General features: G+C 57.3%; 1 protein-coding gene, 4 non-coding genes and 1 pseudogene across 5 annotated transcripts; 1 reads left to right on the forward strand and 5 right to left on the reverse strand.

Annotated features, from left to right (window-relative positions):
- The first annotated feature begins 4,454 nt into the window (after positions 1-4,454).
- Positions 4,455-9,009, forward strand: ACP4 (acid phosphatase 4). Its single transcript, XM_058530734.1, has 10 exons — positions 4,455-4,556; positions 4,633-4,737; positions 4,809-4,895; positions 5,733-5,879; positions 6,220-6,318; positions 6,560-6,655; positions 7,430-7,562; positions 7,660-7,742; positions 8,180-8,304; positions 8,528-9,009. Exons 1-10 carry the CDS (start codon positions 4,455-4,457, stop codon positions 8,895-8,897), a joined length of 1,347 nt encoding a protein of 448 aa, XP_058386717.1. The 3' UTR covers positions 8,898-9,009.
- Positions 9,010-11,336: 2,327 nt separating this feature from the next.
- On the reverse strand, positions 11,337-18,160 carry LOC131397649 (uncharacterized; annotated as a pseudogene).
- LOC131398017 (small nucleolar RNA SNORD88) lies at positions 12,571-12,661 on the reverse strand. The gene has a single exon (XR_009216814.1). It is a non-coding gene; the product is annotated as a small nucleolar RNA SNORD88 (small nucleolar RNA).
- LOC131398018 (small nucleolar RNA SNORD88) lies at positions 13,009-13,099 on the reverse strand. The gene has a single exon (XR_009216815.1). It is a non-coding gene; the product is annotated as a small nucleolar RNA SNORD88 (small nucleolar RNA).
- Positions 13,984-14,074, reverse strand: LOC131398016 (small nucleolar RNA SNORD88). The gene has a single exon (XR_009216813.1). It is a non-coding gene; the product is annotated as a small nucleolar RNA SNORD88 (small nucleolar RNA).
- On the reverse strand, positions 16,280-16,370 carry LOC131398015 (small nucleolar RNA SNORD88). Its single transcript, XR_009216812.1, has one exon. It is a non-coding gene; the product is annotated as a small nucleolar RNA SNORD88 (small nucleolar RNA).
- Positions 18,161-21,036: the final 2,876 nt, after the last annotated feature.

Here is a 21,036-nt window from a genome sequence, read left to right on the forward strand (position 1 = left end):
GTGTCACCCGGGGCGTTCCACCTACTGGAGATGCAGGCAGTGGTGGGGAGGAGGCGGTGAGCGAGGGAGCCGGTAACAGACTCTCTGTCTGGGGGTCCGGACGCTTCTACAGGAAAGGGCACTGACCATGGTATTGAAGGTTGAATAGGAGTTTGCTAAGAAAAGAGAAAGACATGTTGATACAATATGACAATGAAGATGATAAGGACAGACCCTTTGCAGCTTACAGATTCCGTTCACGTCTTTGATCTCAGGCCGTCCTTGCCATGGCCCTCTGGGGCCCGTTGGACAAAGACTGTCACCTTTGAGTCTTTGTCTGACTGACAAGAAAACCAGGGCCCAGAGAGAAGGAAGGAATTTGAAGTTCCCAGCAGTCTGTGTTGGTACCAGGTGAACCGGCCCTGCTCTTTCTCTCCTCTGTGCTCTTGCACCCAAAGTTGGAATGTCCTTTCATCATCTCTAAATGTCCTGACAGACTCCTACTTATCCCTCAAAACCCAGCTCATATTCTGGGCCCTGAGCCTTAAACCTGAGAGTCCAGGTTCCAGCCCCTCCTCCCTCAGACCCAGGAGTCCAGGCTCCAGCCCCTCCTCCCTCAGACCCAGGAGTCCAGGCTCCAGCCCCTCCTCCCTCAGACCCAGGAGTCGGGGTCTGGTCCAGAGGCCTGGCCCTCACACGGAGCCGGCCAAGGCTGTGCACCGGCGGGGCAGTGAGATGGAGCAAGCTGTGCGGGTTCAGTCACATTTATTTGGTCTCGGAGGCAGAGTCATGGTAGGGGAAAGGCAGGGCTCTGGGATCCGGGGACCCTGTGCCTCCTCATTGCTGAGCCTAAGAGAGGAAGAGAGACAGAGAGATCCACAGAGACACGGGAGAGAAAGAGAGACCAAGACGATAAAAAGGGGACCAAAGGCACAGAGACCCAGCCCGCCACCGCCGCCCTGGACCACTCACCTTGTTGAAGAAGTAGATGGAGGCGAGGATGGTGAACACGGCCATGGCCAGGGTCACATTCTGGGGGAGGGTTCAGAGGTCAGGGCCCCTCCCCTCCCTCCCCTCCCCCGCAGGCCCCCCTCCCCCTGCCGGATCCCTCCTCACTTCCTGGAAGTTCATGGCCATAGGTATTCAGCCGCACACACTCGCTGCTTGACCTCTCTCTCCCTTTCCTGGGTGTCTGAGCCAGGGAGGGGAGATGAGCCACCAGAACCTGAGAGGGGTTGTCTGGGAGACCAGAATGGTTGCCATGGCAACGAGAGAAGGGCATTCTGGGTAGAGGGGACATTGGGGCAGAGGCTTGGGGGAGAGGGGGATTGGGATGCAGGATGTCACATGGGGATCGGGACATTTGAGATTCGAGAGTCCAGACCTCCAACACCACACTGAAGAGTCTGTTTCCCCGGAGGGTGCTGGGGAGCCATGGGAGGGCTGTGAGCAGAGGAGGCACGGGGTCAACTCTGAGTTCCAGAAATATCCCCCAGCAGGAGGAGGTGGAGGCTGGGAGAGCAGCCCACCATTGGCTCTAGCGTTGTTTGCCAGAGCAAAGTTAAGACACACAGGACTGGTTGGACTGAGCCTGGTCACCAGTTTTGGGGGTGGGAGTGGCAGTTCTAATGGTAGAAATCCTGGCAGTGGCAGCAGGTTCCGGTCTCTGAGCCCCAGAGACAGTGACGCCCCGTGACTCGCACAGCCCACCCACGGTCCCTGCCTTTTATTCCGCCAGCCCTCCTGTTAGTTTTGTAGACCCGTTTCTTTTTGTCCATCACGCCTTTAGAACTAACTTCCAGGTTACCAGAAACACAGCACAGAGAAACAAGGACAGTCGACCCTCACTACCCGTGGATTCCATCTTTGCGAATTCGCCTACTCGCTAAGAGTCACTTGTAACCCGCCGATGACGACGCGAGGCCTTCTCGCGCTCATTCGTGGACATGCCCAGAGCGGCTCAAGTTTTGAGTCGCTGGATGCGCACATTCCCAGCCGAGGTCGGACTAGGTGGCACTCTGCCCTCTCATCGTAGTTCTCAGCCCAGAGACGGAGCCTGGAGGGGTGGCACCGGGCCAGGAGCTCCCGCCCTGGGGCCAGCTGGGCGGGTTTGAACCCCAGCTCTGGCGCCTGTGAGCGGGGTGGCCTCGGGCAAAATAAAGTTTGTAAAATAAAGAAAATTGAATCTCCCAGGATGAGTAGTTTTTAGGATTTAAGATTATAATCTATGTGATATATATATTTACATTTATATTATATATTTAAATATATATATTTATACACACACACACACACACACATATATATATCTCCCCTAGAAGCAATGGGAGAGGCCTAGAATAAATCCATCCTCCCAGCCTCAGAAGGCACCAACCTGCCGACACCGTGATTTCAGATTTCTGGCCTCCAGAACCATGAGAGAATAAACTTCTGTTGTTCTAAGCCACCTAGTTAGTGGTCGTTTGTTACGGCAGCCCCAGCAAACTAATACACACCCCTCTGTGTCAAGGGGCGGGAGAGGATCTGTGTCACCTGAGCCCCAAGAGACAGGGGGCCCTGGAGGGGAGCTACTCCACAGCCAGCACCTCTCATTGTCGGAGTTCCTGCCCTCCCTGCTGGCTGGCCCCAGCCGGAATCCAGAGGGCAGGGGGGCCCGGGTGGGGCTGAAGACAGAGGCCCCCTCAAGGGCGTACAGCAGGGTAGAGAAGGGCGGGGATTGGAGGGGTGGGTGGGCCAATGGGGGAAGAACCAGGGAGGGTGTTTTCCCATATTTACTTCTGTTGGAGGCTGAATAATGGCCCCCAAAATGTCCACGCCCTAATCCCCAGACCCTGTGAATATGTTCCCTCGCCTGGGACTTGGCAGAGGTGATTATGTGAAGGATCTTGAGACGGGGGGCATCTTGGTCCGCTGGGGCTGTGCTAACAGAATACCATAGACTGGGGGCTTACGAACAATACAGATTTATTTCTCACACTTCTGGAGGCTGGGAAGTCCAAAATCAAGGGGTGATGGCAGATTTGGTGTCTGGTGGGGGCCCGCCTCTCGGTGCACAGACAGCTGGCTTCTCGCTGTGTCTTCATGTGGTGAAGGGGCGAGGGGGCTCTCTGGGGTCTCTTTCCTAAGGACACCAGAGTCCCATTCATGAGAGCGCCACCCTCACGACCTGATGACCCCCCAAAGGCCCCACCTCCTAACACCATCACATGGGGGTTAGGGTTTCAGCATATGAATTTGAGGGGGACTCAGTCTGAAGAGGCATCTTTATTTATTTAAAGAACATCATCATAGAGCCAGCCTCCAAGACAGCCCCCACTGTCACCCCCGGTCTTCATGCCCCGTGTCCCATCCCTCATCGAATAGGACTGACCTGTGAAAACAGAATAAGGCGGAAACGGTGAGGGTGACTTCTGAGGCGAGACTATAAAAGAAATTGTGACCTCTTGGGTCACTTGCTCTGGTGGAGCTGGCGGCCATGTTGGGAGGATGCTCAGGCAGTGCTGTGGAGAGGCCCACGCGGCGACGGGCTGGGGCCGCCTGCCAACAGCCACGTCTGTAAGCTTGGAAGTGGCTATTCCAGGCCCACTCAAGTTTCCAAATGACTGCAGCCCTGGTGAGAGACCCTGAGCCGGACTCACGCAGCTAAGCCACTCCCAAATCCCTGACTCATGAAACGCGTGAGTGATTATAAATGGCTACTGTCTTGAGCCACTAAGTTTTAGGATAACTTGTTACACAGCAGTAAATAACGAACACTACTTAGCACTTACTCTGCAAAACCCTGTTCTGAGTGCCAAATATATTTGAACTCATTAATCCTCAAGGCAACTCTCTGATGTACAGATTGTGCTTGTTCCCATTTTATGAATGAGGAAACTAAGGCACAGAGAGGTGCAGTAACTTGCCCAAAGTCACACAGCTTGCAAATGGTGAAATTCGGGTTTGAACCCAGCCTGTCCAGCTCCAGGGTCTGGGTGTTCAACCACTGGGCCACACTGGCTTTGGCCAGCTGTGGGTGGCCCTCGAAGAAGGTGAAATCTCCAAGAAGCCCAAGAAAGCCTCAAAGAGCCCCAATATGGAAGGGGAGAAAAAAGGAAGAACAGACTCAGAGGGTGGGGAGGGGAGGGAGGAGAGAGCAGAGAATGTGAATCTAGAATGTGGAGTGCGGCCTCTCTCTCTCTGCGCCCAGCTTTGCCACTCACTAGCTGTGTTCCCTCAGGCAAATTACTTAGCCCTCTATGCCTCAGTTTCTCCATCTGCACAATGAGGAAGGTTGTGGTGGATTAAATGGGTTAATCCATGGGTTAATCCAAGGCTGGCAAAGGCCCTGGGGGAGCTGGATCCCGCCTCGGCTCGGCTCCCGGGGGAGGCTTGCTGAGACCTGCTCTTCTGGGGGGGTGCCGAGGCACAGGGTAATGAGCAGGTGGGGCTGCGGCACAGACGGTGGGCTGAGCTCAGCGTCTGGCTGTGTGGACATGGCCGGCCCAGGGTTTCGGGGCCACCCCACAGGACCTCTCCTGCTGCTGCTGCTCTTGCCCCAGGCGCTGACGGAGGGACCCCTGGTGTTTGTGGCTGTGGTGAGGTTCCCACCCCCACCCCCCAGCCTGGCCTCTCACCTCCCCCAGGCCAGCCCTGACCCGGTCCTCTCCCCAGGTGTTCCGCCATGGCGACCGGGCCCCGCTGGTGTCCTACCCCACCGACCCACACAAGGGGGCCATCTCCACCCTGTGGCCGCGCGGCCTGGGCCAGCTGACCACGGTGAGAAGCTGGGGTGGGGTGAGAGGCGGGGCGGGGTGGGGAGGGGTCAGCTGAGCCTGCTCTGTCCCCAGGAGGGGGTCCGCCAGCAGCTGGAGCTGGGCCGCTTCCTGAGGAGCCGCTACGAGAACTTTCTGAGCCCTGAGTACCGGCGGGAGGAGGTACTGCCATGTTGACTCTCACCGGGCCCCCTGACCTCCCACCTCTGACCTCCACTGACTCCAACGCTCCCCTGGGGCCTCCACCTCTGGCCTTTGACCCCCATCAACCTGCCCTGCACCCTATGTCTGATCTTTGACCTCCAAACCATCAAGTAACCCACCCTGACCTCTGCCCCCATCTCAACCTGAGTCACATCTTGACCTCTGACCTCTGACCTCTGTCAGCTCTGACTTTATTTTCTGGCCTCCATCTCTGGCTTCTGACTCCCAGTGACTCCGACCAGACTGTCTGACCTCTGATCTTTGACTCCAAAACTTGATTGATTCTGTCTTTGCCCCTCATTGATTCAACTTGCCCTCCTGACCTCTGACTTTTGACCTCTACCCTTCATCAAATCTGACTTTCCTCTCCTATCTCTTCCTCTGTCTTCTGGCTTCCTCCAATTAGGATCTTTTCTCCTAGTCTCTGACCTCTGATCCCTGACAGACAGGTACTGAACTCTGACCCCATGACCCCCAACCTGCCCTCCTCATCTTGACCTCTAACCTCCAGCCTCCAGTGATTCTGATCTTCCTGACTTCCATCGGCCCAGCTGACCCCCTTAATCTTACATGTCCGCCCAACTTCTGGCTTCCAACCCAACTGCTCTCGACACTGACCTCTGACCCTTGATCCCAACTTCTAACACTGAGGTCCAGACACTTGAGCCCGCCCTGAATTTTGACTCCCAGCACCTGACTTTCGACCCAGAACTGAATCTGAAGCTTTTGGTTTGCCGCTGTAGCTGACCTCTGACCCCGACCCTGGTCCCCTTGCCTGCCCTCTCCCCACCCCAGGTGTACATTCGCAGCACCGACTTTGACCGGACGCTGGAGAGCGCTCAGGCCAACCTCGCAGGGCTGTTCCCCGAGGCTGCCCCAGGGCGCCCAGAGTCCGCCTGGAGGCCCATCCCTGTGCACACGGTGCCCACCTCTGAGGACAAGGTTGGGGGGCTGGACAGGGCCAGAGAGGGGGAGGGATGGAGAGAGACAGAGACCCCGAGATGGAGAGAGCCAGCAGCTGGGAGAGGCAGCTCTGCACCTGGCTGGGCGGCTCCCGGAGGCCTGAGCTGCTCTGAGCCCCAGACCTTCCCTGGGGCGGAGCTGTCCAGATGGGCTGAGCCACTGTCCCCACGCTGCACGGCCAGATCTGGGAGAGACCATGGGCCACAGGCCAGGGCCCCGCAGACCGGACTCCCCGCGCCACCCATCCTCCCCACCCCCCTCCCCTGGCAGTGGGACCCCAGTCACGCTGCCGTCCTCTCTGAGCCTCAGTTTCCCCCAGCTCCTGAGGTTCCCCATGCGCAGCTGTCCCCGATACCACGAGCTGCTGCGGGAGGCCACGGAGGCTGCCGAGTACCAGATGGCCCTGGAGGGCTGGACGGTGAGAGAGACCTGCGGGGCGGGGCCGGTGGGTGGGGGCGGGGCCTGTGCAGAGGGGCGGGGCCGAGGCCTGTGGGAGGGGCGGGGGCCGGTGGGGCGTGGCGTTACCTGCGTGCAGGGACGGGGCGTGGCCTGCGGGACGGGGCGTGGCTTGCGGGACGAGGCGTGGCCTGCGGGACGGGGCGTGGCTTGCGGGACGGGGCGCGGAGGTCTGCCACGCTCACCCCGCCCGGCGCCTCCAGGACTTCTTGACTCGCCTGGAGAACTTCACCGGGCTGTCGCTGGTCGGGGAGCCGCTCCGCAGGGCGTGGAAGGTTCTGGACACGCTAATATGCCAGGTGAGCCTCCGGCCCACCCACGCAGCCAAGTGGTTAAGTGCAGCTGGGTTCAAATCCCAGCCTTGCAGCTAGCTCACTCTCTGCGTTCCCTCAGGCAAGCCACTTAACCCTTAGTGCCTCAGTTTACCCATCTGCACAATGGGGATGGCGACACCCGTATCAACACCCCCTGGGGTTGCTGTGATCAGAATGGGTTATCCGCGCCATGCGCTCGGAACAGCGCCTGGCACACAGTGAGGGGCGCACGGGGGTTTGAAGCTGCGGGTTTGCAATCCTTCCTCCGCAGTCCGTTATCGGAAAAGCGTCCAAAACCAAAACTTGGGCAGCAGGAGTTGACCTGAAACGGGGCGATGCGCTTCATAGTCTTTGCTTACCCCACTTCATGGGGATGTTCCTAAATGCACTGGGCGAATAGCAATGGGTATGATTAAGGGGGCTGCCCCAGATCCCATGGGATGTGTTCCAAGGCACATGGTATTAGCACCATAGACCTTTCTAAAATCCAAAATGTCTGAATTCTGAAACCCCTCTGGCCCCGAGGGTTTCAGATAAGGGCTTCTGGTCTGTGGAATGGTCATTACTATCGTTAATTAATAATTGCTATTGCCCACCCCATAACTTCCTGGCCAGACCCAGCCCATGAGGGGTTCAAATGAGGGGTGGGAGCGAGGACGGCAGTTAATGGGGACAGCACTGGCCTTGGGAGGGCCTGGGGGGAGCAGGAAGAGCTCAGGACATCCTGGTCACTTTGTCCTCTCCCCCGTCTCTCCCCAGCGAGCTCACGGCCTTCCTCTCCCCTCCTGGGCCTCCCCGGATGTCCTGCAGACTCTAGCCCGGATCTCAGCTTTGGATATTGGGGCCCACGTGGGCCCACCCCGGGCAGCAGAGAAGGCCCAGCTGACAGGGGGTGAGGTGTGGGGCTGGGAGGCCCGGAGGCTGAGGTGCCTTCCCGGTCGGGGGGGGGGGGGTAAGCGTGTCTCAGCATTCTGTTCTTGCCCTCTCAGGGATCCTGCTAGATGCCATCCTTGCCAACTTTTCTCGGGTCCAGCGCCTGGGGCTGCCCCTCAAGATGGTTATGTACTCAGCTGTGAGTCTTTGGGAAGGGAGGTAGTGCCACGTGGGCACAGGGATGAGGGGGGATGGCGATTTGGGTGAGGAAGAGCCAGTGGTCTCAGTGGAACCTCAGCCTACTGCCTTGGGCAACTCCTATCTCCAAACCATACTCTCGGACCATATCACTAGAGGAATATAGTTTGGAAAGAGGGAGGTGATAGTGTTATGAAAGAATTTAGTTCTGGAAAGACGAAAGCTGTTTGATTGAGGTGTCCAATCATATTTTGCATCTATGTGACCATCCTTTATTAAATGATTAGCTGTAACTGGTGGTACTGCCTCCAGGGTGAGCAGAGTTAGGGGAGTTGGTTCTAAGAGGTCTGGGGGACATCTGGATGCACAAGTCTGGAGTTCAGGAGAGGGGAGACATCAGGAGAGGAGCCGTGTCTCAGCTCTGGGATCCACCTGCAGCACGACAGCACTCTGCTGGCCCTCCAGGGGGCCCTGGGTCTCTACGACGGGCACACCCCACCGTATGCTGCCTGCCTCGGCTTCGAGTTCCGGAGACGCCTGGGGGACCCGGATGAGGACTCAGGGTGAGGCAGGGAGTGGCGGCCGGGAATGGGTGGGACAGAACTCTCCAGGGAAGAGATGGGTGCCAGGCGGGGGCCTGGAGGGGGAATGTGGCTGGGTTGGCATCAGCAGATTGACAGGTAGGAGTCAGGAGCCCAGTTTCTCCACTGAGTTGCTCTTCTCGACTGAAGGTCAGGGGTAGGGAAGGTGAGGGCCTGCATGCCACCCTCTCCTCTCTCCCTCCAGGAATGTCACCATCTCCCTCTTCTACCGCAATGACTCTGCTGGCCTGCCGCTGCCCCTCAGCGTCCCCGGGTGCCCAGCCCCCTGCCCACTGGGCCGCTTCCGCCAGCTGACCGCCCCCGCCCGGCCTCCGGCACACGGGGTCCCCTGCCACGGCTCCCACCAGCCTGCCACCCCCACAGGTGACAGCCCTCGGTGCTGGGGTGGGAGTGGGGGGGGCAAGTCTCGAGATTCACATCCCCGTGTTCTCCCTGCAGCCACTGTGGTGCCCCTGCTGGCCGGGGCTGTGGCTGTGCTGGCGGCACTCAGCATGGGGCTGGGCCTGCTGGCCTGGAGGCCCAGCTGCCTGCGGGCCTGGGGGGGGCCCGTGTGAGCCGGGAAACCGGGCACCCCCTCCCCACAGCTGACACTGGACCCCAACATGTATGCTCACTTGCTGCTCTGGTTTCTGTGACTTACTGCGTGTGCCTGTGTGCGTGGGGAAGGCGGGGGCGGGGGCCGCAGCAGAAAGGGCTCCCTAGCCTGGAAACAAGTGGTTCTTTGTGTGCTCAAGCGTGCATGCATGTATGTGCGTGTACAAGGGCGTGATGGGCTGTTGCTGTGCACACATGTATGAGGCACGTGTGTATACACGTGGTATGTGTGGACATTTCTGCACTTGTGTGCAGTGTCTGCATATACGAGTTGGTGTATGCACACACGTCTACATGTGACATTTCTGCACACACGAATATGTGGTACGTGTGCAGTGTCTGCATGTGTGGGTAATATGTGTACAGGCGTTTACGTGCAAGTTTCTAGACATGCACAGGAACACGTGGTACACATGGGAACCTTCCTCTGCAGGTTAGGCACGTGTGTTGTTCATGCCTGTGGGTGTGTGCTGTGCAACAAAGCCACGCCTCCTGGGTGAGCCTCTCTGCGGGTCACACGCTCTGGTGCCCACCTTGTAGAGGGGAGGGCTCAGAAGGCACAGGGCTCAAAGCCTGGCCCCACAGCCAGCCAGCTGGGACCAATCCTGAGGCTGTGTGACTCTGGGCAAGTGACTGGCCGCTCTGTGCCCCCATCTCATTTGGCAGGGACAAGATTCACCCATCAGGCTCCAAGAGCCCTGAAATTAACCTCCCAGGGTCCAGAGCAGGTGGGGCTGGTGACCTTCCCTCAGGGTGCCCAGCAGAGCCCATGCTGAATGATCTAGGGGGGCTGGTACCCCAACAGGGCACTGTCCAGTACGGCAGCCACTGGCTGCGTCAGCTACTTAAATTTAAATTACATAAACCAAACGTCAAATCTGGGCCCAGTCGCACCAGCCACATTGGGCAGTGCAGACAGGAAGTTTCCATCCCCACAGACGTTCTACGGGCCAGCACTGAAGATAAGCCACCACACACCCGACCATAAACCAGCAGCCTGGGCACTCGTGCCCCTGCATTCAGCCCCTCGACCCACGAGGAGGCGCTCCACACCCTCCCATCACACACTAGGCGCCAGGCAGCAGGGGCTGCCAGCTGCCTCCTCCGGGTGTGGCCCGGGCTGGGGCACCAGCCCCCCTCGGGGGCCTTGCCCCCCGTGTGTGGCATGAACGGCTGTGCCTGCATCACTGGGCAAATGTGTGAACACCCCACTGGACTATCGGCGGGGAGCCTGGCGTGCAGTGGGCGCTCACTAAGTCACTTGGTGGTAGTTGGAGGCTCGGGCAGCTTGTGGCCAGAAGAGCTAGTCCCAGCCTCCAAGGTCCCCAAACCTTACCCTGGGGGAAACAGGGTGCAGGGGCCCCTGGACTGTGGGAGGCAAGGGGCTGGAGGGAGGACTGGAGCCAGCAGGCGTCCTCACAGCCAGAAAGGCTGGGACATCACTCTTGTGTTGGGGCCACCAGCACAGCCTCCCCACAGGCCCACCCACTTCACGGCATGGGGCGGGGAGTCCTGCCCTGGACCCCCCAGGTAGCCTCGTCAGGAGCCCCCATCACTCCCCCGCACCCTGCCCATCATCGCCCCTGGAGGTGCGGGGTGGTCTCGCCCCGGGGAAGGCCTCGGAAGAGCCTCTGCCACTTCTCGGTCCGGGGAAGAGGCCCAGCTTCTTGCTTGGAGATCCAGGAAGACCCCAAGTTCTAGCAAGTTCCCTCACCCTGCTTCTGCAGGGCAGCTCCCATGGGCGCGAAGGAGCCCAGCCTTCTCCTCAGCAGACTGCTGCGACGGCCCATGGAGAGACGGGGCCTCCCGCGGCTGCCCCGCGCCCCCGTCTACACCCTGGGAGGGTCCTGGATTCAACTCCACACGTAGCGACGTGGGTGATATTTAACGGGCATCGTGCCCAGCGCTGACCCCGGGGCTGTCTGCCCTCCCAAGGCTGTGATTCTTGGCCCCAACACCCTTAATGCAGATGTCACACCGACACCGGCCAGAGGCCACACAGGCAGCTAGAGAAAAGGGATAAGAACAGCCGCTCCTTCCCGCGGTGACTTAATAGCACAAGTCCACTTTAAAAGGGAAAAGGCCTGGCCAAAAACAGTCTTCAAAACCCCTAAAAAAGAGACACAAGAGTCCCTAAAACTGAAGTGTTGTAAACGCTCATAGTGTTGCTCAAAGTGTTAAGTAAAAACACTGCTTTTAAAAATACCTTAAGAAAAAGGATACAAACTTCAAGGTGCTTTCGTGTCGTGGGCTGTGGGGTCTCCCTGCTCGGCCTGTAGTGCTTTGGGGGCCCGTGTGGCAGAGGGGTGGTACCGACCCACCATGCCGATCGGGCTGCAGTGTAACAGACTGAAATGTGACGGGCGGTGCCCCCGGGGGGCCCTCTCATTCCAGAGGGGTCACGGCGCCCAGCGGCTACCAGCTGGCCTGCTCCCCTCCACCAGCCCTGGCTGGGGACGCCCGTGGGGTGGCGAGGGGCAAGGCCACCCCTCCCTTTTGGGCTCCTCAAACATGCTGTCGGGGGGGCCTGCCCACAGGAGGCTGGAGAACCGTGTCCCTACAATGTCCCCGGCTCCCTGCCCTGCTGGCTCCCCGGAATCGAGCCTCCCTCCTGGGCTCTGGACACAGTGGAAGGGCGCGCCCCGGAGGCCTAGTCGTGGTGCACGGCTGTCCCCGCAGGCCCGGTGGGAGCAGGGGGGCGGCGGGGGCTGCTCGCCCCGGCCCCGCACGCAGGCCAGGCGGCTGCAGCTGCGCTGGCCTCTTTGATGTTCAGCTCCAGGAGGCCCTTGGTGGGCTGCTTGTCCACCCTCCCCTGGGGCACGCCGTGGCTCAGCAGTCAGCCCACGAGGTCCTTGCGCGTGGGGTCGGGCCCCAGCGTGAGCCTGGCGCGGCCCAGCTGATTGTGGCGCCAGAGCAGGCCGACGTCGGCGATGGCCTGGGTCTTCATCACCGCCTCCAGCACGGTCATGCCCTTGACCACCAGGCTGCCCAGCGAGAGCCGCAGCTCGGAGGGCGCGCCCGTGAGCAGGCGTCACTGCAGGCCCTGCCTCAAGGGCATGGCCTCGGGCGCCTGCTCCAGCCCGGGGGCGAGGGTGGCGCGCGGTAGATCAATCCACCATGCCCAGCTCGCGCACCAGCTGGATGCCCTCTTCCATGGTGGTCCAGGGCCGGAAGGGCAGCTCGGTGGCCTCGAAGAGCTGGAAGGACTCCCAGTGCCGGTGCCAGGCCTGCAGCAGCCAGGCGAGCAGCGGCTCGCAGCCGCCGGGCAGCCCCTTGCAGCGGCAGTTGAAGACGGCATCACTGGCCAGGTCACCCAGCAGCACCAGCTCCCCGGAACTCAGGGACAGGGCCGAGGCCCCCTGGTCACACACCCGCAGGACCCAGGTGATCGCGAGCTCGTTGGGGTTCTGCTTGAAGCGCCGCGAGATAGCCGGGAGCCTGGTGTACGTGTAGCAGCGCTCCCCCCGCCCCCCCGGGCAGGCGCCAGCACTCTCTCGCCCGTGGCCACGGGTGCCCCAGGTGGGAATGGCAGGGGAGCCCGCGGGGGGCTGCCATGGGAGCTGCGGGAAGGACACAGAGGGACATCAGGCGGGGAAATAGCCACACCTCCCCCCCCGGCACCTCCCCAGAGTGGGGCCCCTCAGACCCCTGGGTGTCAAAGGTCCCGGGGGGCACCGTGTCCTCACAGGCGGTCAGAGCCCAGTGCTGGACATCACGGGGGCCCCACGTGCAGCCTGTCCAGTATCCCTGACACAGGATGTTGGCTGCACCCCCACCCCGAGACTAAATGAATTGAGTGCTTACAACAGCACCTGGCTGAGAGCAAGTGCTGAGTCCCTACCTTTATATCATTGCCATGATCTATAGGTTATTCACTATAAACTTATAATAAATTTAATGACTGTCATGGTATTAATAAGTGGGAGCCTCTTCTGTTCTTACCGAGGGATGGCGGGGCTGTTCCAGTCCTGGAGGAACCACCTGCAGACAGGAAGGGTGGAGAGGGGAAGAGGAGGTGGGTGGGGTGCAGGGCATTCACAGCCCCCCATCTCTCCCTCCCTCCCCAGAGCTGGGCCCCTCAGAACCCCGGGTGTCAAAGGTCCCGGGGGGCACCGTGTCCTCACAGGCGGTCAGAGCCCAGTGCTGGACATCATGGGGGCCCCAAGCGCAGCCTGTTCAGGATCCCTGATGGAGCACATCTCACTGCAACCCTCCCGGCCCCCCGCTTCTAATCCCAGCCCTTCCTGCACCCCTCATGCCCCCAGTCTCTGCACGGGGGATGCCACATCATTGAGGGCACGGCAGCGTCAGGGGTTGCAGAGGCTGGTGTTAACATGCCGCCTCTGCCACCGCTGGAGGACTCTGCTCCCAGCCCAGGTGCCACCGCAAGCCCTCACGCGGCCAGGGGGGGCGTGCCCACAGCGCACACGCCAGGGGCGGGGGTGCCTCCATTGCAGCCAGAGGCATGCCCACAAGTCATGGAGGTCCCTGAGGTCTTAAGTGGCAGAACCGGGGATCAAGACCAGCCTCCTCGGTTCCGTATCCTCAACTGTGGGAAGAGGGGCAACAGAGAAAGGCCCCTCACCCTGCAGCACGCGAATGTGCGCGGGGCTGCACAAATCAGACCTCCCTCTCTCAAAAAGGAGACGAGCGTGGGCAAACCCTAACCTCTCCTGCCTCCACCTCCTCAGCTGCAAACAGGGACGAGACGGCACCCATTTCAAATCATCAGGTGACTGGGAAGATGAAGCGAATCGAGGGCTCACAACCACGCCTGGCTCAGCAAATGTTCGGCATTTGTCTGTATTAAACTAACATTACCATCATCTATAAATTTTATTAAGAATAAATTATAATATTATGAACTTAATGTGACTATTATGGTACTAATAAGAGGAAGCCTCTTCTGTTCTTACCAAGACGGATGGCGGGGCTGTTCCAGGCCTGGAGGAACCACCTGCAGAGAGGAAGAGTGGGGTGCGGGGGGGTAGGAGGTGGGTGGGGTGCAGGGCATCCACAGACCCCCATTCCTCCCTCCCCAGAGCAGGGCCCCTCAGACCCCCGGGTGTCAAAGGTCCCGGGGGGCACCGTGTCCTCAAAGGCGATCAGAGCCCAGTGCTGGACATCATGGGGGCCCCAATGCCCTTGGCCCCCTCCTCACTCAGGTCCCAGAGTCACTTGCCCGCAGTCCTAAGGGGACGACACAGACAAGAGCTCAGAGATCCAGGCAGGACAAATGGCCAGTATCCATCTGGTGCCTGGGGGGCCGACAGGCAAGCCCCCATGGCTCACCTTCTGACACCACACCCAACCCCCCCAGCTCCCCTAGCCCACCCCTCACTGCCCAGCTCCTCCCAGAGTGTCATTTCTTGTATGATCTGCAGCAACTGACCCCAAGTAACCCCCTCTCCCCCGCCAGGCTGTTTCCTCATCTGGAAAATGGAAGAGATCCGCCAGGCAGACAGGCTGAGGGCAGAATCCAGTGAGATGAAGCTGGCCTCCCCTTCGGCTCAGCTCCTTGGTGTGCCCTAATGAAAAACCCCTGCACGTGCTCTGCCCACACCTCAGGTCCGCTTCCCCCACCCAAAGCCTCCAGTCCTGCCGAGGTCTTGACAAACTGGCCAGGCGGGAGTCCTCCATCACTACAGCCACGCGCCACATAAGGACGTTTGGTCAACAATGGACCCCGTATACAATGGTGGTCCCATGAGATGAGCAGCATAGAGCCTGGGTGTGCAGGAGGCTCTAGCATCTAGGTTTGTGCAAGTGCACGCTATGATGTTCACACAACGACGACATCACCTAACAAGCATTTCTCAGAACATATCCCCGTCGTTAAGCGACGTGTGGCTGTACTCCCTTGCTCTGTAATTTGGGGAGGTGACTGAGAAACGGGGAAAGGTCATGCCTCTCACTGGGACCCCAGAGGATTCAGAGTTAACCGTCAAGTACTTAAACACGGCAAGTTCTGAGCTACTATTTAGCAAGCGCAGACCCCTAGACCCCTAAGTCTAGTTTTGTGTAGAAATGTGCTGTCCAAAAGTTGCAGTCGCTACTTAAATTTACATACGATTTAAAATTCTGGTTCCCAGTTGTACTAGCTATATTTCAGGTACTCGAGAGTCACATGTGGCTACCGGATTGGACAACGCAGAAGAGAACATTCCCATCCTGACAGTTCTGTCGGCCAGCGCCACCTGGGAAATCGACAGATGTGACATGTTCCTCAGGTCTTCCCTATCCTGCAGTCAACTTTCTTTCCTCTTTTCACCCCCCTCACATATCACTGCCCAAGTGGCACCTTCCCTACTCCCCACTTCCCCAGATATTCCCTCTCAGCCCACAACGAAGGAACGTTCAGAGCTCTGCAGAGGAGCCCTCGGACAAAGGGCATGACCCCTTAGAAAGACACTCAGAGGACCCGAAATTTGAGCTCACCCTTCACAGACAGCAGCTTCTCATCCCTAAATGCTCATCAGCAAGAGTCGAAACCCCCCAAGAACCCCAGAGAACACACCTTCAGTCCTATTTCCCCACAGCCACTGGTTTTCCGGCTCCTGATGTCAAAAGGACCGAGAAAATTCCCCCTAGAGCTGAGAACTCTTGTTTCTTTTTGAAGAACAGACTTCTGCCCATTGTATGATTCAGCACTTTGAAACACTTGTGAAACATTCTCCAGATAATTTGTATCAATTTAACAATGGCTGTTGTGTAAATTAAGGGCAGCTTTAATAACTGTATCAGTTTATAAATACATGATTTCTGGGAAGCTAAGCTTTGCTGAAAGGTACTTGTATTCAGTCTACAAAACCCAATGATGCTGCAGAAGCCTTTCTGTTTCTTTTCTTCTGCTGAGTTTGCAAATTAGATTTCTGATTAGTCCTCCTCCTTGAAGCCCAAATATGTGTGTATTTTTTCCGTCCACAGCCCACGTATTCTCTTATTCACTCTTCCCTTCGAAGGCAGGAAACATTACTGTCCACCACCCACCGTGCAGACGCCTCCGGCCTATCCACCCCTGATGTGTTGTACCCATTCTACAGACACAGAAACTGAGGCTCAGGATAGCAACCGCCTGACTAATATCTTTGGGATTTGGCGTAAACCCCCAGCACGATGACTGGCACATCAGTTAGGTCCCAGAGATACCAGGTGTGAAGTCACCCAAAGTGAGGGTGAGATATTTTAGATCTGGGTGCATCAGGGGATGGGAGCAAGGGTTCTTACCAAGATGGGTTGGTGGTGGGTGGCCCCTCAGCTTGAAGACACACCTGTTAACATAGGAAGGACTTGATGAGGGTGCGGGAGAAAAGGTTTGGGGGTTCACAGAACATCAAAACCAGGGCTCCTCAGACCCCCAGGTGTCAAAGGTCCTGGGGGGCACTGTGTCCTCAGGGGTGATCGGAGCCCAGTGCTGGACATCATGGGAGCCCTGGTCCCTCTGCCATCAGGTCCCAAGGCCAGTCACCTTCAGGGACAGAGGCCAAACTAACAGAGGCGAGAGACTGGGAAACACAAAATCCATCAGGAGGGTATGAAGGCCCATAGCTCTCCCTATGGAGACAGCAGGATGCTCCCACCTCCCCAGTGTCCCAGGCCCACAGGGAACTGTCCTCAAAGCCACTACATGGAGAGAACCTGGTACCTACCAACCCTCACCTAGTTTTGCACATTCTCAGCATTGGCTATACCTGCTAAGAATCCTACACAATGAAAACTTCGACAATGCAAATCCCTTGGAAGAGCCTGTTGGGAGGAATACGGAGGAGGGGCTATTCTAGGAAAAAAGAAACCTAAGATATAAGCGACACAAACAACGACCAGAGACCCTTCACTGCAACCATTTGTGAACAAATCAGCAGTGAAAGACATTTCAGACACGACTTAGCAACTATGAACACAAAGCAGACAGGAGATGGCATCGCTAAGCCATTAGTCTCATTAAAGGAACAACAGCATAGCCATTAAGTAGAAAAACTTTATTTTAGAGACACAACTGTTAACTATTTTGGATGAAATAAACTTACTTTCAAAACACTAAGCACAACAAAACCAAGCAGGGCGAAACGTTACAACTCTGAAACTTATATCTATTTCCTTGTATGAAGATTTTAATAATAAAAAGTAAAAAAAAAAGGAATGAAAGAGGAATATATCAGACAATGGTGAAAGAGGGCATAACGATGAAAAGTGGAGAAAAATCGTTCCACTTGTCACATGGCGATAGCTAGGGTAAAGTCAGTTTTCTAGGTGGCTGCATGAAGAGAGGAACACAGCCAGACGAAATTCTTCCTGGGTCGAGATGGGGAGACAGAAAACCAGCGAGCTGCCCCGGACTGGGCCCCCCTGGCAGGGGCGTGGCCTTGCCCGGCCGTCAGGAAACTGATAGCCAAGGCCTTAAGGACCAATCAATCAGCCCAGAACGAACCTTTAACAAAACTGTGATGTTTGGAGTGACCGCAAAACTCTGATACTTGAGACATCATGTCAGAATGATTCCTGAAAGTGAAATAAGCCCCCGTTTGCTTTCTCCTAAGACCACTCCTATCCAGCTCTCAGAAACAACCCATTCATTCACTTAGAGTCTCCCCTCCCATTTCTTCCTTAGCCACCCCCCGAGATCCTGCCTCTATCTCCCCCATGGGACTTGTTCTAGCTTGCACAAAAACGTCAGCCGCCTGGAATCGGAAAAAACAAGAGCGATTTCCTAAGGGAAGCACGTGTGGCTAGCACGTGGGTGGAAAACCTCAGACAGAAACTCAATGTCACAAGCCCCCACCTGCCCCCCAAGGAAAGATGGCCAAGATGGCGGAGACGTGCAGCGTGGGCCGCAGAAACGGCGCAGCCGGGCCTCGGTGCAGACAAGGGAGGGCGAGCCCCGGCGGCCCCCGTCTGCTCCGGCGGCAGGAGTCCCCCCGAGCCTCCGCGGACGCCACCGCCCGCCCCGCAGGGAGCCCCCGGGCTCGCCTCGGAGCGCGCGCGCCGGGTCCTTTCAAAGGCCCTGACCCCGACCACGCGGCGAGGTGGCCGCCTCGCCGCCGCCCAGATCCCAAATCCCCGCCACAGAGACTAACAGGAACCGAAGCGCACTGTAAGCTCACCGAACCCTCACTCTCTCCACAGCGTGCGCGGCTGGCCCGGCGTCCCACTTTATAGTGCGCGCCGCGCGCAAGGCCCGCCCCCCGGCGCCCGTTCGGGCTCCGCCCCGAGGCGTCCAGCACATTCGCCGGTGTCGGAAACCCTGGTTTGGTGCTTGGGGAAGGGAAGAATGCCTGTTCCCGCTAGAGTCTTCCTGATCAGGCGATGAGATGGAGGCGGAAAAAAAGAAGCAAGGAAAGATCGGGGCCCGTTGTCCTGTTATGGGCGTCAGGCAATTCTGCGGATGGCACCCAGGGCGGGCCGGGAGGGGGAAGGACCCCAAGTGTGGGCGGGGCCAGAAAGGGATGCCCCTGGAATTGCCAGCGCGGCAGTGCGCGAGCCGTGGCTGCGGGGGCGGGGCCGACTCAGACGAGGCCCCAACGGCCGCGTGGGAGGCGGTGCCAGTGCGCGGATTGACAGGGGCGCGTGTCTGGGACAGCGCCCACGCGGTGCAGAATTAGAGGCCGAGCCTGCGCGGTGAGAGGAGGGGTCCGAGCCTGGTGGCAGCGGGGGGAAGGTTGAACTCCGGGTCTGAGGGAGGAGGGGGCCGGGGGACAGGACTCCTGGGGCTAAGGGAGGACTGGATTTGGGGCTCACCCTGGGTTTAGATAGTGTAAGACCTGGGGGCTTGGATTCTTGTTGGGATTGGAGATCTAACGAGTGTGTTTCAACTGACATGACTGTAAAAATTTTTTTCAAAGATAAAAAATGAAACTTCTCTACTCCAAACCCACTCACCAGAGTCGCCAGTGTCAACAATTTGGTGTGGACTTTTTACTGTATGGCTACACACACACGCACACAAATACACACACAGTTACCGGCCAAGATGCTTTTTTTCACTCCAAGTTGCCCCAAAAGTAGTCTCCCCGCATCAGTACATAGAGTGACCTCATTCCTTAAACGGTGGCAAAGTATTCCCTTGTGTGATGAGAACACACTTTGTTTAGCTGGTCCCCCTGGTCCTTTGGGTGTTTGTCTTCCTTGCAGTGGGGAGACTCCTCTCCTGAAGCCTGTGCTCTGAATTAAAAGGAAGAGACCCAAACTCCTCTCTTAAGAAAGGAAGAGACATGTCTTTCCCTGGCCCCTGCCTCACTCAGAGTAAAGCAGAGTCCTCACGGTGGCCCACAAGACCCAGAGTGACCCGGCCCCTGTTCCGCCCTGTCCCTCTCTCAGGCCACACTACCAAGCTGGCCTCCCTGGTCACCTGCAACCTGCCAAGGACATTTGTACCTGAGGCCCTTTGTATTTGCTGTTCCCTCTGCCTGGAACTCTTCCCCCCAGTCTATCCCCGTGGCTCTCTTCCTCTCTTCAGTCATGTCACTGCTCAGATGTCACCTTAGCGTAGAGCCCCCGACCCCTTCGCTCTGTATAACACAGCCCCTCCTTCCCAGACTGGTTGTCTCTACCCCCCTATATGTTTCTTCATTGTGTTTATCTCCTAACATATCTGTTTGTGGGTATATTTTTCTGCCTCCCTGTTAAAATGTCCATTCCATAAAGACAAGGATTTGTGTCTAGTGTGATCCCTGCTATGGATCCAGTGTCTGGCACGCAGTTGCAGCTCAAGTTTTGTTGAAAATGAACACATTTGAGAGCCTTTTGTGGGAGAGAAGAGGAAGGATTATTGTAGCAGTACGTAAAGAGCGCGTACTCTGGACCACGCATGTGTTCAACTGTATCTAGGTGGAAGTACTCTCATTATCTATCCTTGTTTCACAGATGAGGAAACAGACCCAGATGGGTTCAACACCTTGCCACAGGTCACAGAGCTAGTATGTGGCCAAGCCCACACTCAAAATATGGCAGCTTAACCACCGTGTGAGAGGGAGATAGATGGGACCCCCAGGTCGGGGCCCTGCAGGGGCACCCAGGCAATGAGATAACTTTGTATTGAGTTTCAACCCTGCCCTGTTCAGTAAATGACTCTGTTACCCCAAACCATCTGCTGCATACAACAGCCTTGCGAAAAAAGAAATGAGGAAAGAAAGGAGGAAGGAAGAAAGAAAGAGAATTAGGGAAGGAATGGGACCCTATAGAAAATAAATAAATAAGTAAAAAATTTTTAAAAAGGAATAGGGCCGGCCCTGTGGCTTAGCGGTTAAGTGCGCGCCGCTCCGCTATTGGCTGCCCGGGTTGAGATCCCGGGCGCCACCGACGCACCACTTGTCCGGCCATGCTGAGGCCGCGTCCCACATACAGCAACTAGAAGGATGTGCAACTATGATGTACAACCATCTACTGGGTCTTTGGGGAGAAAAAGAGGAGGGTTGGCAATAGATGTTAGCTCAGAGCCGGTCTTCCTCAGCAAAAAGAGGAGGATTAGCATGGATGTTAGCTCAGGGCTGATCTTCCTCACTAAAAAAAAAAAAAAAAAAGGAATAGCGTTGTGTTGGGGGATTTGGGGATAAGAAAAGGAGGTAGTGGCAGAAACTGCTGGTGAGGGCAGGAGGTGAAGTGTGGGTGTGGGGAGAATTCATCTCAGGAGGGGCAAATGATTGGGGTCACAAAAAATGAAAGTATGAAAAAGTGCAAAAGTAAAGGATGAAGCCCAAAGAACTTGGGGAGAATCAGCTATTCAACAAACATTGATTGAGCACCGTCTGTATGCCAGCAACCATTGGCCCAGCCTCTTTGCTGATTTTGTGTCTTGCATCTCTTTCCCCTGAGTCCCTTCCCTTGCCTATCCCTCTAGCCTAGAGGGCCCAATGGATGACCCCAGGGAGGGATGGCATTTCCAAAGTACTGAGCTAAAAGAATATTCTGGGCGAAAAATACAGATTATTTAAAAATACAGATTATTAATCTGAGTTGGAGGGGATTCGGAAGGGACTTAAAAAGAGTCTTGTCCTTTCTCAAGTCCTGTCAGGTGCTGGTCAGGGAGCCATGGGAGGAGGCCAGAGGTGGGGTCATTCTCATGTCCTGAGTCCAGATGGCCTGGAGCGCCAGGATGGACCAGAA

This window comes from Diceros bicornis, chromosome 34 (assembly GCF_020826845.1).
Source record: "Diceros bicornis minor isolate mBicDic1 chromosome 34, mDicBic1.mat.cur, whole genome shotgun sequence".
Lineage (NCBI taxonomy): Eukaryota > Metazoa > Chordata > Mammalia > Perissodactyla > Rhinocerotidae > Diceros > Diceros bicornis.

What these genes read in the sequence shown, in the direction of transcription:
- ACP4 (XM_058530734.1), top strand. Translation starts at nt 4,455, where the DNA reads ATGGCCGGCCCAGGGTTTCGGGGCCACCCCACAGGACCTCTCCTGCTG. An exon ending in TGCCCACCTCTGAGGACAAG is followed by an intron (nt 5,880 to 6,219) that starts GTTGGGGGGCTG and finishes AGTTTCCCCCAG; the next exon opens with CTCCTGAGGTTCCCCATGCG. An exon ending in GACCCGGATGAGGACTCAGG is followed by an intron (nt 8,305 to 8,527) that starts GTGAGGCAGGGA and finishes CTCTCCCTCCAG; the next exon opens with GAATGTCACCATCTCCCTCT.